Source organism: Eucalyptus grandis, chromosome 5 (assembly GCF_016545825.1).
Source record: "Eucalyptus grandis isolate ANBG69807.140 chromosome 5, ASM1654582v1, whole genome shotgun sequence".
NCBI lineage: Eukaryota > Viridiplantae > Streptophyta > Magnoliopsida > Myrtales > Myrtaceae > Eucalyptus > Eucalyptus grandis.
In genome coordinates, this window is record NC_052616.1 from 25020803 (window position 1) to 25037561 (window position 16759).

At 42.6% G+C, this 16759-nt stretch overlaps 3 protein-coding genes and 1 pseudogene across 3 annotated transcripts; 2 read left to right on the forward strand and 2 right to left on the reverse strand.

Moving 5' to 3' along the window:
* LOC120286158 (receptor-like serine/threonine-protein kinase SD1-8) lies at positions 1-7039 on the forward strand. Its single transcript, XM_039313505.1, has 6 exons — positions 1-805; positions 919-1053; positions 1379-1439; positions 2040-2190; positions 2301-2386; positions 6748-7039. Exons 1-6 carry the CDS (start codon positions 1-3, stop codon positions 7037-7039), a joined length of 1530 nt encoding a protein of 509 aa, XP_039169439.1.
* An 823-nt stretch (positions 7040-7862) lies between these two features.
* Positions 7863-13751, forward strand: LOC104446501 (receptor-like serine/threonine-protein kinase SD1-8). The gene is made up of 6 exons (XM_039313506.1): positions 7863-9168; positions 9279-9413; positions 9545-9669; positions 9742-9825; positions 10375-10554; positions 13614-13751. Exons 1-6 carry the CDS (start codon positions 7863-7865, stop codon positions 13749-13751), a joined length of 1968 nt encoding a protein of 655 aa, XP_039169440.1.
* A 282-nt stretch (positions 13752-14033) lies between these two features.
* Positions 14034-14422, reverse strand: LOC120293426 (annotated as a pseudogene).
* Positions 14034-14929, reverse strand: LOC120293425 (NADH-ubiquinone oxidoreductase chain 3). The gene is given in 2 exon segments (XM_039312677.1): positions 14034-14679; positions 14681-14929. Coding segments are annotated over 2 exon segments (441 nt in total). The 5' UTR covers positions 14906-14929; the 3' UTR covers positions 14034-14463.
* Positions 14930-16759: the final 1830 nt, after the last annotated feature.

Here is a 16759-nt window from a genome sequence, read left to right on the forward strand (position 1 = left end):
ATGAAGCTGATGTTGAACCTGAAAACGGGTTTTGAACAGCGTCTCACCACGTGGAAAAGCCTGGACGACCCTTCTCCTGGAGACTATGTCCTCGAGTTAAACAACACTCAGGGTCTCTCTCAGTATGAAGTGGTGCAAGGGCATGTGCATAGCAAAAAAAATCGAACGGGGCAATGGAACGGAGTCCAATTTGTTGGCTCCCCCATTGTTCCAAGTCCACCTGCAGTGCCTGTGTTTGTGTACACTGAAAGTGAGATCTCCTTCATGTTTGAGGTTCAGGAAAGGCAGCTTTTCTCGGTAGCAAAACTAAACTATTTGGGAGTGCTGCAGCTTTTATTGGTGAATAGATCTAGAAGCGCCACGTGGAATGCCATGATTGAGTTCCCTAGTGATCCTTGCGATATTTATGGCAGGTGCGGTGCTAATGCCATCTGCAACGGTAGTTTGTGTGAATGTGTGATAGGGTTCATGCCTAAGTCGCCTGACGAATGGACGGTCCTTAATTTTTCCAGCGGATGCAAGAGGACAATACCCCTGAATTGTTCAAAAGGAGAAGGATTCTGGGAAATTGAAAATGTTAAACTGCCTGACCAGTTGGAGGTAATGCTGTACAGGAGTATGAGCCTCGATGAATGCAAGGACAAGAGCTTGAAGAATTGTTCGTGCACGGCTTATGCTATTTTAGATATAAGAGGACGAGGCATTGGCTGCCTCATGTGGTTCGGGGACTTGATTGACATGAGAGTGCTCGAAGAAGGGAACCACGTGCAAACTCTATACCTACGCCAATCAGCATCTAAATTCGGTATTCATGCTTATGCTAATTGATTTTTTATTTTCTGCTAAATAAATTATTGTTCTTTGGGCAAGAGAACTTTGGAAATAGTTAATCTTCCAAACTGTTTTTCTTTACTCTAGATGCCATTCGTGACCGCACCAGGAGGAAAATAATATTAGTAACTATCATATTGAGTTATATCATTGGTGGATTGCTTTTAGTCGGAACTGCATTATGGGGTGTTACGCACAAGAAAAGGAGAATCAGGACTGGAGGTAAGCCTGATCTTCAATCAAGGCAGATTTCGTTATTAATTCAAAGTAACCTTGCTTCAATTGGTTATAGGCACACTTGCGTGTTGTCGTTGTCCTATGCTAATGCAAATCAATGCAGATTACTTTACTAGGTCTTGAAATCACAAAAGAAGACATCGATTTACCATTATATGATTTTTCCACCATTGAAAGTGCTACGAGCAATTTCTCTAATGACAATATGATTGGGGTTGGCAGCTTTGGTCCTGTTTATAAGGTATAGAGTTTCTTATATATCATTATGTGCCAAACTAATGATGCATATAACAAAGATGTTGTTTTGTAGGGAAATCTTTAGACAGGACAGTTAGTAGCAGTAAAGAGGCTATCAAAGAGTTCAGGGCAAGGTCTTGAAGAGTTCAAGAATGAAGTACTCTTGATCGCATGACTTCAACACCGGAATCTTGTTGGACTTCTTGGCTGTTGTATCGAGGGAGAGGAGAGAATCTTGCTTTATGAGTACATGGACAACAAGAGCTTGAATTACTTCATATTTGGTCAGACAATTTCTCTTTTTAATTTTATACTGATCAAATGATATTCTTTCATAGTAATATAATTTAAGCTTGCACTATACATCAATTATTTTCTCGAGATTGACCTTGCGGATTTTGTACTGTCCATAGATCAAGAGAAAAGCATGCTATTGACATGGCAAAGACGGTTTGACATTGTTGTCGGTATTGCAAGAGGACTTCTCTATCTCCACCGTGATTCCAAACTTCAAGTAATCCACCGAGATCTTAAAGCAAGCAACATATTACTAGATGGTGACCTAAATGCTAAAATATCCGACATGGGTTGGTAAGAATCTTTGGAGCTAACGAAAAAGAAGCGAGAACAAAAAGAGTCATTGGAACTCAGTATGTCTTTTCTTTTGGTTTTTGACATGAAGCTCATTATTACAGAGGACCATAGCCTAAAAGCCTTGTTTTTGTGAAATGCAGTGGCTACATGGCCCCTGAATATGCTATGGATGGGAAATTCTCTTTGAAGTCAGACATATATAGCTTTGGTGTGCTCCTATTGGAGATAGTTAGCGGCAAAAGGAATAGAGGATTTTCCCATCCAAGTCATCACCACAACCTTCTCGGTCATGTAAGTAAATAGGCACAACTAACACCGGCGTTCCTTCTCTCTTTGATCTTTACATAGTCATTCAAGGTGATTTCTCAATGATTGAGGATGAGTTCCCAAATTTTCTTCAGGTGTGGTTGCTTTGGAGTAAAGGTAGGGCCTTGGAGACAATGGAGGAAGGCATGCACAGCTCATTTGACAGAACCCAAGTGGAAAGGTGCATTCAAGTGGGTTTATTGTGTGTACAAAAGTTCCCTGAAGATAGGCCAGCTATATCGTCTGCAATTTATATGATTCTCAATTGGGGTTTGATCCTACCGTAACCTAAAGAGCCTGGTTTCTTCATAGAAAGAAACTCAAAATACTCGATGGGGCTTCATCAAAAAGAGACTCACATACGCAAAATTTAGTCACTCTAACCATGCTTGGAGGGTCGGTAGGCATTACGCCATATGTGGTAGATTACCAGATATTTTGTGAGATTTCGCATGCATATTTGGTTTAGCTAGGCCATTGTGGGGTATGCTACAGCTAAGCCACAAGAAGAGTGGGACTTGCTTAATTTTTATTTTTTATCTTTGGAAATTGGACTTGCTTAGTTCAATGGAGATGTTTTATGAAATATTCGTTAATGGAGTTATTTGAACTGTATATGTCTCACGGGAAGAGCCACTTTAAATTGGAAGCTAAGAAAGGTCAAATAAATCAAACTTTAGATAAAATTATTTTCCTAATGATTGTCTATTATATATATTTTGATAAACCATTCAAATTAGTAATAATTTCATTTTCAAGTTAGAGGTGATCATTGAATGGGCCTAAGTTGGGATGGGTATTACTATTGATGATAATTATGCAAATCTTCAGGTCAAATTGGCCTAGGCTTTGACTAGGGCCTAATCGAGTCATGTTAGGCTTTTTCACCCAACACTCTTACTCAAATCTGTCTAAAAAGTATTACAGACCTTGTGACCATGGCTAGACACTTAGATTCGTGATAGCTTATGTCAAGTTACTATCTTCCAAAATCTTATTGTTAAAAAAAAGGGTAAATTTTTATAACCAATAGACAGAACCAAACAAAATAAATTCGATTCTAAAGAGGGAAATAAAAAAAAAATAACACGAAGAAGGTATTAATTGATGCCACATTGGCATTGCGTGCACATCTTTTTTAGTCATTGTGGTCCATACTCGCGTGCTATATGGAGGCATGTACAAGGTCAAATTGAAAAGTCAACAAAAATGTTCCAAGATTGTTGGCATGGACCTTTTCTTAAAATACGGCTTATATGTAGTCTAGGTACAAGATTAAAAGAACATAAATAGTTCAAGTAAATCATGTGAACATCCTAAACTGGGCATCCCACAAAATTTGTCCCCGTTTTGGACAATGATCGAAGATCCAAAGTTGAAAGGGCCCTTCTTGTACCCTGACAGCTCTAGGCCAGCTAAAGCACTGTTGCGTGGGACTCGCCGTAAATGGAACTATAAAAGTGGAGAAATATTCTGATTTCAAAGCGCCACATCAGCAGTGCGTTATTTTATTATATTCAATTAAGAATTTGACACATGGATACTGATTTGGAATTAAAAAATACAAATATAATTTTCTCTCTCTGTTCCTCGCAACCTCCCCTCTCCCTTTGCTGCTACAGTTCTGGCCAGAGTCTCGGCGACCTCCGGAAGATGGAGCCAACCAGATCTGGGCGGTGATGTCACTGGTCCATGACCAACGAGGCGACATCTGGAGCTATGGTCCATGTCCGAGCCTCCATCTCAGTCGCGCGCGGCTCGCAGTCATTGGCCGTCCAGGGTCGAGCTACCCCTTCGCGGTTGCTCGCGTTTAGGCTCGTCCAAACTAAGTCATTCCCTCGGTCGTGTTCCTTTGTTCGTCTTCCTCTTCGGCCATCGGGCCAAATCTGTTCGCTTCGTCTTCCCGCCCTAACCATGCCTCCAAATCTGGTCTTTAGCTTCATCTTACTCTGTTTGCCTTCGGCTTTTCCTTCGTATCGCCGTGGCTTCAGATCTGGTCGGGCATAGCAATTCTGCGGCAACGAAGGTGGAGGGTGCAAGCTCGCCGTTGGGTGCGACAGCCACGAGGCGGAGTACTCGAGGATGGATGTTACGGCGGCTTGAGCGGGGGCGACGGTTGTACTGGAGGGGTGGGGGCGGTGGCTGTCATGGTGGAGGGAGAGAGAAACGAAGTTTAGTTTTCGTGTTTAATTCCATGTCAGTGTATATGTGTCAAGCCGTGATTGGGTGGTGGGAGCCAAAAAAAAGGCTCACCACTCCATGCATGACGTGATGAGAGAATATTTATTTTCTTTAAAGTGGGTATGGTCTGTCACAGATGGGTGGTCAATTTTCAAAACTATAATATAAAACATATAATCTTGTAACATTTTTCATGTTTTCCTTTTTGCTATCTTATCACTTTATAGAGGTACAGCCTCCAAGATGGCAGCGGCTGCTTTTTTAATCCTTTTTGCCATACTGTCAAACCCATTTGAAGGGTTAAAACGAAACCCAAGAAAGTCAACCCAAACGTCTCTCTAGGGTTAACTCCTCATGTAGTTCATAACTGATCCTGAGTCATCCTTGACCCGGAATAATGTTTTCTTTGGAGATAAACGTGTTATGTTTATGACAAAGTGTCTTAATTTCGTTGGATTAACTTATGATTTAGCTGGAAAAGCACATGGTGAACACGGCCGAAGTGAAAAGTGGTCTATGAATAAGGGTTCCTGCCTTTTCATCGAATGCAAAGTTGCTGCTATAAACAAAATAAATAAAGTGGAACATGGAGAACTTGGAGAAGGAGAAATATAAGTAGTCAAGGACAGAGAACCAAGGATATATAGACAAAATCGGTATAATCTTATAGCGGAAAGCAATAAAAAAAATGTTCCTCTGGGGACTCGTTTGAATTGTGTTCACATTGTGGATAAGTTTAGAATGATTTGCATTTGAATAATTTCACGAGAAGTTCTAAAATTTATCATGAAAGTGCAATTAAGTCATAAGACTTGCAAAAAGTACAATCAAATTTTAAAACTTTCACATTAGTGTAATCAATTTATTTTGTTAATATTGTTAACTTAACTAACAAAAAATGTTGATGTGGCATTTTAAAATTAATTTCTCTCGCCTACGTTTTTTTTTTATAATTATTTTATTCAAATGTTATTATTATTTAAATTAGTTTAAAAAACCAAAAAAGAAAAGCTAAAATTTAAAAAATTTAAAAAAGAAAAAGAAATGGAGGGGCAAAATGGATAGTTGGCCAGTGGGGCGCTGTTGCCGCTGTCGCCACCACCTATCATCAAACTCGACTTAGGCTCGGGTGCCTAGATCTAGGAACCACCTGCCCTCCCGGGGGCTTGCGGCCATCTCCTACCTTGGGCAAGGCGTCATCGATGCTCATCCAAGCCCAACAATGGTCGCTGACTCTTGCTCAGGGTCGGCGAGGCCTTGCTCAGGGTTGGCAAGGCTTGCCAACTTTAGGCGAAAACCAGGCTTACCTAAATTTGGGTGAGCCTCACTAGCCCTCACTTAGGGCCCACAACACCTCGTCTAGGCTAGGCAATGGTCATCGGGCCTAGGCGAGCGCTAGCATCACCCAAATTCGGGTGCCCAAGCCCGAGCCTAACAAGGGGCGCCAACCCTCGCCTAGGGCCGGCAAGGCCTAGCCTTGGTCAAGCAAGGGCTAGCCACCTCGCTCGGGCTAGTGACCCTAGCCACCCTTTTGACAATGGGCGGCGGCAGTGGTGGCAACTCACCAGCAAATTGCCCCTCCCTTTCTTTATTTTTCAGTTTTTTTTTAAAGATTTTTGTTTTGTTTTTAAAACTAATTTAAATAATAGTAATATTTGAATAAAATAATAATAATGCCATGTAGGACAGAGAAATTAATTTAAAAATGCCATGTTAACATTTTCCATTAGTTAAGTTGATGGTGTAAACGGAAGTGACTTGATTGCATCAATGTGATAAGTTTTAGGACTTGATTACATTTTTTGCAAGTTTTAGAACTCAATTACACTTTTGTGACAAGTTTTAGGACTCTTAGTGAACTTATCTCATTTACATTTAAAGATGGACTTAGAACTTAGGAGAGGACATTTGCACACTATAGCAAATATCACGTTATCCATTTTGATCCTGATGTCACGCCCAGCTGATACTTTGGGCACAACTTGGTCCATCAGCTATGGAGAAACATTGGTTTCTTTAGACATAACCTTTGAACTAGGATTCTTTATTCTTGGAAACTCCGGTATGAACTACTTGGGTATATGATACAAGTTTAGTCCTTAAAGGGTTGTATGGGTTGCTAATAAAAACAACCCACTAGCTGATCACGATAGAGTTATCACATTTAGCAATGTGGGTAATCTACTTATTCTGAACCAATCGAATGATGTTGTTTGGTTTTCAAAGCCGTCTATGATACTCTAGAATCTAGTTGTGCGACTCCTGAATTCAGAAAATCTTATTCTCTAGGATAATTCTAATTCCAATTCTAACAAATCCTATTCTTGGCAAGCTTTGATTACCTGTTTGACATGCTTTTAGCCACTATGAAGCTTGGGTCGAACTCGAAAATGGGTCGGCATCTAAATGCATGGAAAAGCGTGGACGACCTTCTTTTGGAGACTATTTCTTTGGGTTAACTTACAGACAAGGTCTACCTCAGTCTGAACAAGTCCAAGTGGATGTGCATAGCAAAGTATTTCAAACGGGGGAATGGAATGGAGTTCAATTCTTTGAAGTTTCCTTTGCACCAAATCGAATTATTGTGCTCACGTTCGTGTACAATGAAACTGACATCTCCTTCATGTTTGAAGTTTGGAACAGTTCTTGTTGAGGATGACGTTGAACTTTTTAGGTGTGCTAGAGGATTTGGTGATGAGAGAGACAGAGAGAGACACAGAGATGGAATGTGCTTTTTGTATTTTGAGGAAGTGTAAATGATGTACATATATATGCATGCAGGTGAAAGCAAGTTTAGGTGAAAGCAAGTTTGTAAATAACATGTATATGGTTATCTCATGGAATGATATATAAAATCACCTTTTCTCTATCTTGTACTTTTAAATTGAATTCTATTAGGTGGAATTTGAGATCTTATTTCTACAGACGTGCATGGTTAATGCATTTGGAAGAACGGAATAAAGCAGCGGAATCGATTGTGGATGCCAATTTCGGCTTGGACCGTGTGTGACTTATTTGTCATTCATTCTAGGGACTTATCATAATAGTTGAAAATTGTTTTCACGTTGCATTCAAACTAGAAAGTGACGCTACTGGGCCGCATAGAAACCCCTCTCTTCCCATGATTTTTTGGGTTTTGAGTTTTCGACGTAAATCTTGCGTCTCATGTAATTTTGATTTTCCTTTCATTCTTTGCTACTTATTCTTCAATTGGTGTATCTTTTAGCATTTTTCCACAGGTATCAACATGGCTGAAGTGAAAAGTTGTGCGTGAGTCAGGGTTAAGAATAGAGAACACATAGACAAAGTGGTGCCTTTTAGACAAAGTGGAGCGTAAATAACGGAACCAAGGGAATACGCATGGAAACTGCTGGGAAATCTTAAAGCGGAAAGCAAATAAAAAGTTTTTAGATCTTGAGGACCCGTATTAATAGTGTTCACGCTGTGGGTAAGTTTAGAATGATTTGCTTATAAAGATGGGGTTAGAACTTGAAAGAGGGCATTTGCAAACAATGGCAAAGATCACATTGTCCATTTTCATCATCTTCCCCATGACCGGTTTGTCACTTGCAACTGATACTTTGGGCGTGACCAGTTCCATCAGGTATGGAGAAACATTGGTTTCTTCAAATCTAACCTTTGAGCTAGGATTCTTTACTCCTCGCAACTCAAGTACGAGCTACTTGGGTATATGGTACAAGTTTAGTCCTAACATGGTTGTGTGGGTTGCTAATAGAAACAATCCACTATCGGACCGCGACGGTGTTCTCACATTCAACGTTGCGGGTAATTTAGTTGTTCTCAACCAATTGAATGGTGTGGTTTGGTCTTCGGAGTTGTCCGGGGTCCTCCGGAATCCAATTGCGCAGCTCCTAGATACAGGAAATTTTGTCCTTTGGGATAACACTGTTTCAAGTTCTGATGAAACCTATTTGTGGCAAAGCTTCGATTACCCGTCTGACACGCTTTTAGCAGGCATGAAGCTGACTTTGAACCGGAAAACGGGTTTTGAACGGCGTCTCATTGCATGGAAAAGCATGGACGACCCTTCTCCCGGATACTATGTCCATGAGTTAAACTACAGTCAGGGTCTCCCTCAGTATGAAGTGGTGCAAGTGCATGTGCATAGCAAAAAATATCGAACGGGGCAATGGAACGGAGTCCAATTTGTTGGCTGCTCCATTGCACCAAATCCATTTAGAGTGTCAGCGTTTGTGTACACTGAAACTGAGATCTCCTTCATGTTTGAGGTTCAGGATAGGCAGCTTTTCTCGATAATGAAATTGAACTATTTGGGAGTGGTGCAACTTTTAGTGGTGAATAGATCAAGAAGTGCCACGTGGAATGCCTTTTTAGAGCTCCCTAGTAATCCTTGCGATTTTTATGGCAGGTGCGGTGCTAATGCCATCTGCAATGATAGTTTGTGTGAATGTGTGAAAGGGTTCATGCCTAACTCGCTTGACGAATGGACGGTCCATAATTTTTCCAGCGGATGCAAGAGGACAATACCCCTGAATTGTTCAAAAGGAGATGGGTTTTGGGAAATTGAAAATGTTAAACTGCCTGACCAGTTGGAGGTAACGCTGTACAGGAGTATGAGCCTCGAGGAATGCAAGGACAAGTGCTTGAAGAACTGTTCGTGCACGGCTTATGCTACTTCAGATGTCAGAGGACAGGGCATTGGCTGCCTCATGTGGTTCGGGGACTTGATTGACATGAGAGTGCTCGAAGAAGTGAACCACGTGCAAACTCTATATGTACGCCAATCAGCATCTAAACTCGGTATTCATGCTTATGCTAATTGATTTTTTTTTTCTGCTAAATAAATGCTTGTTCTTTGGGCAAGAGAAATTTGGAAATAGTTAATTCCAGACTGTTTTTCTTTGCTCTAGATGCCATTCGTGACCGCACCAGGAGGAAAATAATATTAGTAGCAGTCATGTTGAGTTCTATCATTGGTGGATTGCTATTAGTCGGAACTGCATTTTGGGGTGTAAAGCATAAGAAAAAGAGAATCAGGATTGGAGGTAAGCCTGATCTTCAATTAAGGCAGATTTCGTTATAAATTCAAAGTAATCTTGCTTCAATTGGTTATAGGCACGCTAGCACGTTGTCATTGTCCTATGCTAATGCAAATCAATGCATATTGCTTTACTAGGTCTTGAAATCACAAAAGAAGACATCGATTTGCCATTATATGATCTAGCCGCCATTGAAAGTGCTACGAGCAATTTCTCTAATGACAATATGATTGGGGTTGGTGGCTTCGGTCCTGTTTATAAGGTATAGAGTTTCTTATATATCATTATGTGCCGAACTAATGACACATATAACAAAGATGCTGCGGTTTTGTAGGGAAATCTGCAGACGGGACAGTTAGTAGCAGTCAAGAGGCTATCAAAGAGTTCAGGGCAAGGTCTTGAAGAGTTCAAGAATGAAGTACTATTGATCGCACGACTTCAACATCGGAATCTTGTTGGACTTCTAGGCTGTTGCATCGAGGGAGAGGAGAGAATCTTGCTTTACGAGTACATGGAAAACATGAGCTTGAATTACTTCATATTTGGTCAGACAATTTCTCTTTTTAATTCCCTACTAATCAAATGATATTCTTTCGTAGTAATATAATCTAAGCTTGCACTTTTCATCAGTTATTTTGTTGAGATTGACCATGGGAATTTTGTACTGTCCATAGATCAAGAAAAAAGCTCATTGTTGACATGGCAAAAACGGTTTGACATTGTTGTTGGCATTGCAAGAGGACTTCTGTATCTCCACCGTGATTCTAAACTTCAAGTAATCCATCGAGATCTTAAAGCAAGCAACATATTACTAGATGGTGACCTAAACCCTAAAATATCCGACTTTGGGTTGGCAAGAATCTTTGGAGCTAACGAAAGAGAAGCAAGAACAAAAAGAGTCATTGGAACTTAGTATGTCTTTTCTTTTGGTTCTTGACATAAAGCTCATTATTATACATGACCATAGGCTAAAAGCCTTGCTATTGTGAAATGTAGCGGTTACATGGCCCCTGAATATGCTATGGATGGGACATTCTCTTTGAAGTCGGACATATATAGCTTTGGTGTGCTCCTACTGGAGATAGTTAGCAGCAAAAGGAATAGAGAATTTTCCCATCCAAGCCATCACCACAACCTTCTCGGTCATGTAAGTAAACAGACACAACTAACACCAGTATTCCATCTCTCTTTGATCTTTTACACAATCATTTAGGGTGATTTCTCAACGACCAAGGATGAATTCCCAATTTTCTTCAGGCATGGTTGCTTTGGAGTGAAGGTAGGGCCTTGGAGATGATGGATGAATGCGTGCACAGCTCATTTGATAGAACCCAAGTGGAAAGGTGCATTCAAGTGGGTTTGTTGTGTGTACAAAAGTTCCCTGAAGATAGGCCGACTATGTCGTCTATAATTTATATGATACTCCATTGTGGTTTGGTACTGCCTGAACCTAAAGAGCCTGGTTTCTTCATGGAAAGAAACTCAAAGTACTTTGATGGGGCTTCATCAAAAAGAGACTCACATACGCGAAATCTAGTCACTCTAACTATGCTGGAGGGTCGGTAGGCATTCTATGCCACAAGTGGGAGATTACTAGGTTTTTTGTGAGATTTTGTATACATATTTGGTTTAGCTGGGTCATTACGGGTATGCTACGGCTAAGCCACAAGAAGAGTGAGACTTGCTTAATTTTTTTTCCTTTTTTTTTTTTTTTTTTTTTTGAAATTGGACTTGCATAATTTAATGGAGACGTTTTATGAAATTTTTGCTGGTGAAGTTACTTGAACAGGTATGTAAGTCTCATAATTTCTCTTAAAAGATTTCCATATTAAGTACGGGAAGAGCCACCTAAAAGTGGAAGCCAAGAAAAGTCAAATAAATCGAACTTTAGATAAAATTATTTTCCTAATGATTGCCTATTATATATTGATAAACCATTAAAACTCGCCATAATTTCATTTTCAAGTTATAGGTGATCATTGAACGGGCTTAAGTTGGGATGAGTATCAAGGTTGATGATAGTAACGCAAATCTTCGGGTCGGATTGGCCTAGGCTTTTACTAGGACCTCCGGAAGATGGAGCCAGCCAGATCTGGCCGGTGATGTCGCTGGTCCATGACCAACGAGGCGAGATCTGGCGCCATGGTCTTGGCCGAGCCTCCATCTCAGTCGTGCGCGGTTTTGCTTGCGTTTAGGCTCGTCCGTCGCCAAATCCGGTTGCTCGCGTTTAGGCTCGTCCAAACTAAGTCATTCCCTCGGTCGTCTTCCTTTGTTCGTCTTCGGCTTCGTTTTCCTCCATGCGTCTGTTCGTCTTCCTCTTCGGCCACCGGGCCAAATCTGTTCACTTCGTCTTCCCGCCGTTACCATGCCTCCAAATCTGGTCTTTAGCTTCATCTTACTCTGTTTGCCTTCGGGTTTTCCTCCTTTTGTTCGGCTTCGTCTACCCGCCTCGCCCCTCACTATTCAGCTCTGGTCGCCTTCGTCTCGCCATGGTTTCAGATCTGGCCGGGCATAGCAATTCTGCGGCAACGAAGGTGGAGGGTGCAAACTTGCCTTTGGGTGCGACAGCCACGAGGCGGAGTACTCGTGGATGGAGGTTACGGCGGCTTGAGCGGGGGCGACGGTTGTATTGGAGCGGTGGGGCTGTGGCTGTCATGGTGGAGGGAGAGAGAGAAATGAAGTTAGTTTTTGTGTTTAATTCCATGCAGTGTATATGTGTCAAGCCGTGATTGGGTGGTGGGAGCAAAAAAGAAAAAATGCTCACCACTCCATGCATGACGTGGTAAGAACCAACCCTTGAATATTTTTCCTGTCAATGGTCTGCCACAGATGGGTAGTCAATTTTCAAAACTTTAATATAAAAAATGTAATTTTGTAGAACTTTGAAAGATAGATAAGATACTATCAGCGAATAAGAGAGAACATCCCTGAAGGATGGAACAAGATGATGAAGAAGGCGGCGAAGATATGGAGGAAAATCTGGGAAGATAAAAAGTAGCTCTCTGAAAAGGGGAAGGCAAGGAAGTTGTAGAAATGTTGAAGAGGAGACAACCCCCTCTTTAACTTTATACTATGCGCGTCGCGTGCTCGATCTAGCAATCTTGGACAATTGTTTTGATGAACTGTCACTAAACTAAAAAAAGAAAGAAGAGAAAAGAACTGGGAGTTGGCGCCTACATCGGTGGTTGCTTGCTTACCAAGCCATCCTGGCAAGCTCCTCAAGTTCTTGTTTGATCTGCCGCTCTTAGAACACCACAATATTCGTCCTTTTTGGGTTAATGCTCTCAATGCTGAATCGATCATTTTTTATCCTTTTCCTTATGTGAGGACGGAATGGAAGAAAAGTAATGAAACCTGCGATGGCTACTTGAATAACCTCTTTTTCCTTTCTCAATAAGAAAGCCTTTGACCCTTGTATTCGTTCGCCAAATCTTGTTCGGTTCCATCCAAGCTCGGTTTTTGTCTGAATCTTCGTGGAAGAAGAAGAAGCGGTTCACCAGCTACTACATCCGAGGATCCAACCAAATCATTAAACCTGGCGGCTGCTCGTTCTTTGATCGTGATTCACCGGCCACTAGATCGATGAAGAATCTCTCCAAAATCTTCTCTTTGATCAGTGATTCACCGGCCACTAGATCCAGGTATCCAACCTTATTCTCAAGCCTGCTGGCTCGGTTGATTGGCACTCCGTAGGCTCATCTTGCATACAAATTCTGGGAGTCCTGTGTCCCGCATCCACCAAGAACATTTCTTCCCTTAAGCGTAAAACTTCAGATTGTAAGGCGTTTCGACTAAATAAGAAAAAACTGGAATTAGATCTTGGAAATGATCTACCCAAATAGATGCTCATCATAAGCTTTTTTTTTTACTCCTCTTCCTATTGATCGAAGCATCCAGCGCCACGACAAAAGAGTTAAGGTACTATGAAAAGCTGCTCTTGGGGAATGCGAGCAGACTCACTTTTTTTCTCGGCAAATAGGCTTTCATGAGCGTCATAAGGAGATTTGGATCCTCCCTCGATCATCCGCGCATTCACGGAGAGTATCTACATTTGTCTCCGGGGAGAGCTCCAGGTCGGTTTCCATTATAAAGTGGGCGGTCCTCGAGTTAAGTTCCCTGCGGGAAACAGAGTGGACAGCGGACCGACCCCTCTCTCGCATTCTTTCCGAAGTTTTTCTTTTATAAAATCATGAATCTCCTTCGGAGTGCCGCAACCTCCTCTTGGTTGGGAGCGGGGTGGGCAACTTCCGCCGGTCTTTGGCGCTGCCGCAGGGGCCTCTTGAGAGGGTAGTGGATTTGGAGCCTGTGGTAGCGCTCCTTCTCCTTGAGAGGGCACTGCGGTAGCGCTCCTTCTCCTTGAGAGGGCAAAGGTAGGGAATCGGGCGCCGTGGCGCGCCTCTTGCCCAGCGTTCAAAAACGGGGCAAGAGCTTCAAATAATTCAACAAACATAGGGTGACTTTTTTTCTATCGAATCGAATGAGCAACGTGAACTATCTCGCTTCAAAAAGATAGTTGGTTGAATGAGACTGGAAACCTTCTTTCTTCGATAGGAATACAAATAAGATTAAAAAGGCCATCATTGGGGCAAAGGATAAACCTCTCCGACCAAGAAAAACAAGTTCCGAGGCATCTTCCATTCATCTCGATTTGGGTTTTTCCGCACCATATTTGGATTTGCCTCTTCTTCGATCCGTAATTCCCAGCAAATCCTTGACTCCTCGAATACAATGGGATTTCACACTGGCAAATCTTTCACTCTACCTCCTCTTATTAAGACCATAGAATGTTCCTGCAAATTATGACCTTCGCCCGGAATGTAAGCAAATATATCATGTCGATTGCTTAATCGTACTTTGGCTATCTTACGTAGAGCTGAATTAGGTTTTTTCGGTGTTCTCGTTGAAACACGCAGGCATACTCCTTGCTTCGGGGACATTGATCCAAAGCTCGAGTACGGTCCGTGCGCCGTTTTTTCTTCTCTGCCATGACGAATCAATTGATTTAATGTAGGCATCGCTCTTTCCTTTGTCCTTACCCCCAATTTTTGCCCTATCACTAGTGATTACTCCCGATCCGAAGCACCCTTTTCCATTCATAGAGAGATCCAATCGTCAAAATCAATAAAAAGGCCATCATGGACAAAGATCCAAACGAATCAATCTTGTTGGGAGGTACTGCCCAAGGAAAGAAAAAGGTGACTTCCGGATCGGGGATAATAAATAAAATTGAAACAAGATAAAATCGTATATCGAAACGACTTCCGGCATCACCGGGAAGGATCGAAACCACATTCGTAGGCCGACAATTTTTCTGGGTAGGTCGAACTATTGGAAGCAAATGGAAAAGGAACACCGAGTAGGATCACAGAAAGTAGCGGACTAATCCCTAAATAGATACAAATAGGTGCAAATTCTGACATCATCACAGCCCACTTGCTTCTCTCGCTCCTTGCTCGCGAAGCGGCATATCGAAAAAAAAAGAGTAGATTCCATAACATAACATAAGACTCATTTTACAACGAGAGATGACCGCTCTGGATGGCTCTCATAATCCGGCGGTATGGAACGCTTTGGCGGGTCCCACCTTGACTATCTCGAGTAAGGTAGGACTGGTAGGTCCGCTCACTAAGGAGCTCCCCTTGCGGCGAATGCAGAAGCCCCCGAATTTCTGCATATTGCGCAAGAATGGAGTCCCTAGGAAAGTTATCTTGGACCAATGCCGCCTCCACATGGCGCTCGACGATGAATTGGGCGTCTAGAATTGACGCCCTCTGGAGGGGGTCGTCATTCCCCCCGAAATTAAGGAAAAGGTACCTGTTATAAAGGAGGCTCCTTCGGCTGTCATCCCCGATAAGAGGCTGGGCCAATTGGGGTATAACAACCGGTTGAGGTACCGGTTCACTCGAATCGAATCCAGTGACGTATACCTTAGTTCTTTGCGACGGTAATGTCGGTTGCACTTTCATCATGGCGAGAGTGGAAATTCGCTCCTTTTTGGTCTCACGTGTGCTTTCATGTCGTCGTCGGGCCGATATTTAGGTTGTGGCCAGCCACCTTTCTAGTTTTGTATAGTTGTGATCCCCGCATCCCTCTTCGACCTCATTGAATAGCGTGTACCGGTTGTTCGTGGAGCCTTAGTGGGAAAAGAGGATAGGCGGGACGACTCGACTCGTACAGCCCTTCGGTCCAGGGCATGGAGCATACTATTTGACAAGGCGGAAAGAAGTTAGCCGGCTAGCGCACTTCGGCCACTCAAGGTAGCCCCTATCGAACGCATCTCTCGGATAGACTTGTTTTCCCCGTAGGCCGACAGCTCCCATCCCATCGGTCACCTTTCGAAGCTCTTTCCCGGTCAGCCCTCGAGTCAATGGGCGATATAGAGTGAGGCGCCTATAGGGAGAGTTCCCATTATGTAATATAAAAGTTTTGCAAACCAATCATTCACCGACTTGAGACCAAGCCAATCATCATTTGGCATCGGACAACTACCGTAAAGTCTGTCATCCGCCATAAACAAAAAGAGGAGGTACAAAGCTACCCTATTACGATCTCCTTCACGCTAAGGGGATTGGCGGATGCTACAATACAAAGAAATCGGTCGAACTCAAGCATTTGGTTTGACAAAAGCAATGGCTCTTTCCTACTTGCTTGAGGGACAGCCGATTCATATTACTTGTATTCTGGTTGGATTGGGCGCCTGGTGGTAAGAGCCCCTACTTGAAAAACCAACAGCTTGCTGCTCACCATCATACGCGTGCGCTATAAAAGAAGCCGCACAACGCCCTTCCTCTTTCTAATCCTTTTGGATGATAAGGCATGCCTATCCATGTTTTATCCAGCCTTTGCTCCACTATCAACCACCGGAATGGTTATTTTGCTCGCCCCGCTTTCCTCTCCCGCGGAAAGAGCTCGTTCGCCAAGTCCGAACTCCCACTTTCTCGTTGATGACGGCTCTCTTCGATGCTAGCAACCGCCTTTGACCCTTTTCAGCTTCTTTCCATTTCCAACCATTCTACCGAACGAGAGACTTTACCTTTACTTAGAGAGGGCCAGCGGTACCACGCTCTTCTGTGCTCGTAGGTTGACTCCCCATCCCGACTAAGGTCTCACAAACGTGCACTTCCCTTATGTTATGCATCCAGCCGCTTCACTAATGTGAATATCTATCTCTTTCGAAGGGATATTCACATTGACCTAAGGGCTACCTACGCTTGGGAGGAGAGCCGTAGCAGTGAGCGGGGGCAAAGATTCCAGTCTCCCTATGACGTAGCAGGGAGAGTATCTAAGGAGATAGATCATGAGATTAGCTACCTACGTATCTAAGGGCTACCTACGCTTGGGAAGAGATGAAG

Coding starts and splice junctions, on each gene's coding strand:
- LOC120286158 (XM_039313505.1), top strand. CDS start 1: ATGAAGCTGATGTTGAACCTGAAAACGGGTTTTGAACAGCGTCTCACC. Junction 1,440..2,039: donor ATCAAAGAGTTCAGGGCAAG/GTCTTGAAGAGT, acceptor TGTGAAATGCAG/TGGCTACATGGCCCCTGAAT. Junction 2,387..6,747: donor GACAGAACCCAAGTGGAAAG/GTGCATTCAAGT, acceptor ACATGCTTTTAG/CCACTATGAAGCTTGGGTCG.
- LOC104446501 (XM_039313506.1), top strand. CDS start 7,863: ATGGGGTTAGAACTTGAAAGAGGGCATTTGCAAACAATGGCAAAGATC. Junction 9,670..9,741: donor GCTTCGGTCCTGTTTATAAG/GTATAGAGTTTC, acceptor GCGGTTTTGTAG/GGAAATCTGCAGACGGGACA. Junction 10,555..13,613: donor ACCACAACCTTCTCGGTCAT/GTAAGTAAACAG, acceptor TCTCCTTCGGAG/TGCCGCAACCTCCTCTTGGT.